The 929-nt window shown below is 40.2% G+C and overlaps 1 protein-coding gene across 1 annotated transcript in view; it reads left to right on the forward strand.

Moving 5' to 3' along the window:
* The window catches only part of LOC119279532, an 8460-nt gene extending 8244 nt beyond the window's left edge, over positions 1 to 216 (forward strand). Inside the window, exon 4 of the mRNA XM_037560746.1 lies at positions 208 to 216. Coding sequence (XP_037416643.1) covers positions 208 to 216 — 9 coding nt within the window. The remainder of the gene's footprint in view (positions 1 to 207) is intronic.
* The last annotated feature ends 713 nt before the right edge of the window (positions 217 to 929 follow it).

The following is a 929-nucleotide window of genomic DNA, read 5'->3' on the forward strand; positions in this document are numbered from 1 at the left end:
CTTTTTTTTATATATATTTTCTTGTCTCTTTTTATTTGTAGTTTCTTTTATTTCCAGTTTTATAAAATTACCACTAGTGCCTAATTTGTATTTACCAATAAACTACTACAAGATTAATTCTTAACCCATAATAAAATGGTGTTAGCATTTTATAAATTCAATAGGCATTTGTTTAATTGTTTTTCACTATTGTTTTAATTGTTTCAGGGCCTTTAAGCATTTTATCAAAGTTTGGTTTCGCCACCATAATTACCTATGTATTATTTGGTTCACTCAGGACATTTAAATTTTAATATTTGAAAACTTTTATTGTTTGCTTGATTTGAATTTGAAATTCGAACTAGGTTCCGAACTAACGCGAGTTTATCCGTAGTAATCGAGGTGAGGTGGCATCTGTGACGCCCGGGAAATTAAGCTATAGTGATCCTCTGCTAGTGATGCCACGTCACCTCAATTATAGTTGCTAATCTTGAGTTAGTTCAAAACCGGTCCAAAATTCAAAATTCAAATTAATGATAACAATAAAAGTTTTCAAAAATTAAAACTAAAAAGTTCGGTGGTTGTCAAATATTACATCGGTAATTATGGTGGAGTGCACACATTTTTATAAAGTGTCTGAATATTTTAAAATGAATTAAAACAGAAAAGAAAAAATAAGAAAAGAAAATAAAAACAAACCGAATAAATAAAGGGAGGGGAGAAAACCCCACTGGCCCAACTGGGCCAAGCCCCCACCTGGCCCAGCCGGCCACCCCTGGCCCGGCCCAACCCCCTCACTCCCTTATCCCCCCCGGTCGGCAGGAAACCCTAGCCGCACCCATTCCCCCCCCGATCCCCTCCTCCTCCCTCCCCGCGCCGATCCGGATCGGCACCGGTCGATCCCGTCGCCCCCCTCGTCGCCGTCGGTCGCCTCCCCGCCCTCCTGCCTA

This window comes from Triticum dicoccoides, chromosome 3B (genome assembly GCF_002162155.2).
Source record: "Triticum dicoccoides isolate Atlit2015 ecotype Zavitan chromosome 3B, WEW_v2.0, whole genome shotgun sequence".
In the NCBI taxonomy this organism is placed as follows: domain Eukaryota; kingdom Viridiplantae; phylum Streptophyta; class Magnoliopsida; order Poales; family Poaceae; genus Triticum; species Triticum dicoccoides.